The 1,370-nt window shown below is 51.2% G+C and overlaps 1 protein-coding gene across 3 annotated transcripts in view; it reads left to right on the top strand.

The window, feature by feature from the left end:
- Positions 1 to 1,370, top strand: part of MDM2 (MDM2 proto-oncogene) — a 62,625-nt gene that overhangs the window by 56,650 nt on the left and 4,605 nt on the right. For all 3 annotated transcript variants that reach the window (XM_025208018.1, XM_025208016.1, XM_025208017.1), the window contains one exon: positions 363 to 440. In XM_025208018.1, the coding sequence (XP_025063803.1) occupies positions 363 to 440 (78 nt within the window). The remainder of the gene's footprint in view (positions 1 to 362; positions 441 to 1,370) is intronic.

The raw sequence follows: 1,370 nt of genomic DNA, 5'->3' as shown, positions 1-1,370 counted from the left end.
CCTGCTGGAGTGATGAGTGAAATGTTTTCTTATTGCTAAAAATGTCATTCACAGTGGACATTGAGCATTTGAGGATGTGCGCGCATTGCACACCTCTCAGTTAGTTTACATTTGAGAGCAAAAGCTTCCAAAACTTGGACTAACTAGTCTCTAACCATGAAAAAGCAGTGCTTATCCTAAATTCAGTTCACAGAGGAAATATGTGCAGCCATCTGCTCATGTATACATCAAGTTTAATTTTCCTATCTTAAAAATATGTTTTTGTTTTAAATATTCTTAGGTATGCTGAACTACCTGCTTTAAGTTTAGTGGGAAATAAAATACTGAGCAAAATGAAGCTAAAATATACATTCTTTCATCAGGTGTATCAAGTAACAATATATCAGACTGAAGAGAGTGATGCCGATTCATTTGATGAAGATCCTGAAATTTCACTAGCTGTAAGTAAAGTCTTAATTCACAAATCTTGGGAGTTAAAAGACCAGGTCCAAAAATGTTTATGAATTTTTGTTTTTGAAGCCTTTGGTGGGTGTGATGATGGACGCCTTGAGTCCGGTACCATCCGTCATCTAGGTAGCCCCTCCCCTCGTCCCGCCTGCCACGACTTTGCTGTTACGATTGATCTGTGAGAGGGTTTCAGTGGAGCTCTTTAGTTGAGGGGTTCCCCGGTGCGGGTGTACTCATGGTTGACGCCTCTGTTGTTCCACGGGGCTCCGCCACCCCTACACCCCGTCCATTCGCCAACTGATCACGTGCTGGTGGTATGGCGGCCTACGGTGCACTGCAGGCCTGCCGTTGGTTTTCCTCCGACTATGTGTACCCAGGCCTAGCAATATCACTGGGCCAGCCTGTCTTCTACTCTCGCTGGCGCCTCTGCTAGCTCTGGCAGTCCTTCTTCCCCTTTTCCTCTAGAAATAATATTCTGCCTGGGCGGGGAGACTTCCTGTACTGACGTCAGGTACCCAGCAATCCCTAGGGAGGGCTCCACCTATCTCTGCCCCTATTTCCCTTAGGGTACCTGCTCCTCCGTGCAGGGAGCCTCGGTGCTCCCCGATTCCCTCCTCCTGAGAGGGATCCTGGAGCTTCTCCGCTCCCTACCTGGGGTAGGACAGGGAGCTTCCTGCCCCCTGCCTCCGATAGAGGCTTCGAGCCTCCTCCTGCCTCTGTCAGGGTTCTCCCAACCTTGCCTCCGCTGCAGCGTGGATCCGTTGCAGCCTTGCTGGTGCCTTTCCAACGGGGGAGCTGCAGCACATTGGTTGTGCTGCCCGCCTTCTCTCTCTCACTCCCCCTGCCCGCGGGTGCTGCCGGGGCTTTTGAACTCTCCTGTGGCGGGTGCGGGCGGGCGCGCGGCGGGGGGGGCGGGTGTTTCT

This window comes from Alligator sinensis, unplaced genomic scaffold, assembly GCF_000455745.1.
Source record: "Alligator sinensis unplaced genomic scaffold, ASM45574v1 scaffold506_1, whole genome shotgun sequence".
Lineage (NCBI taxonomy): Eukaryota > Metazoa > Chordata > Crocodylia > Alligatoridae > Alligator > Alligator sinensis.
Note: the sequence above shows the minus strand (reverse complement) of the source record. Positions and strands in the feature narration are given on the sequence as shown.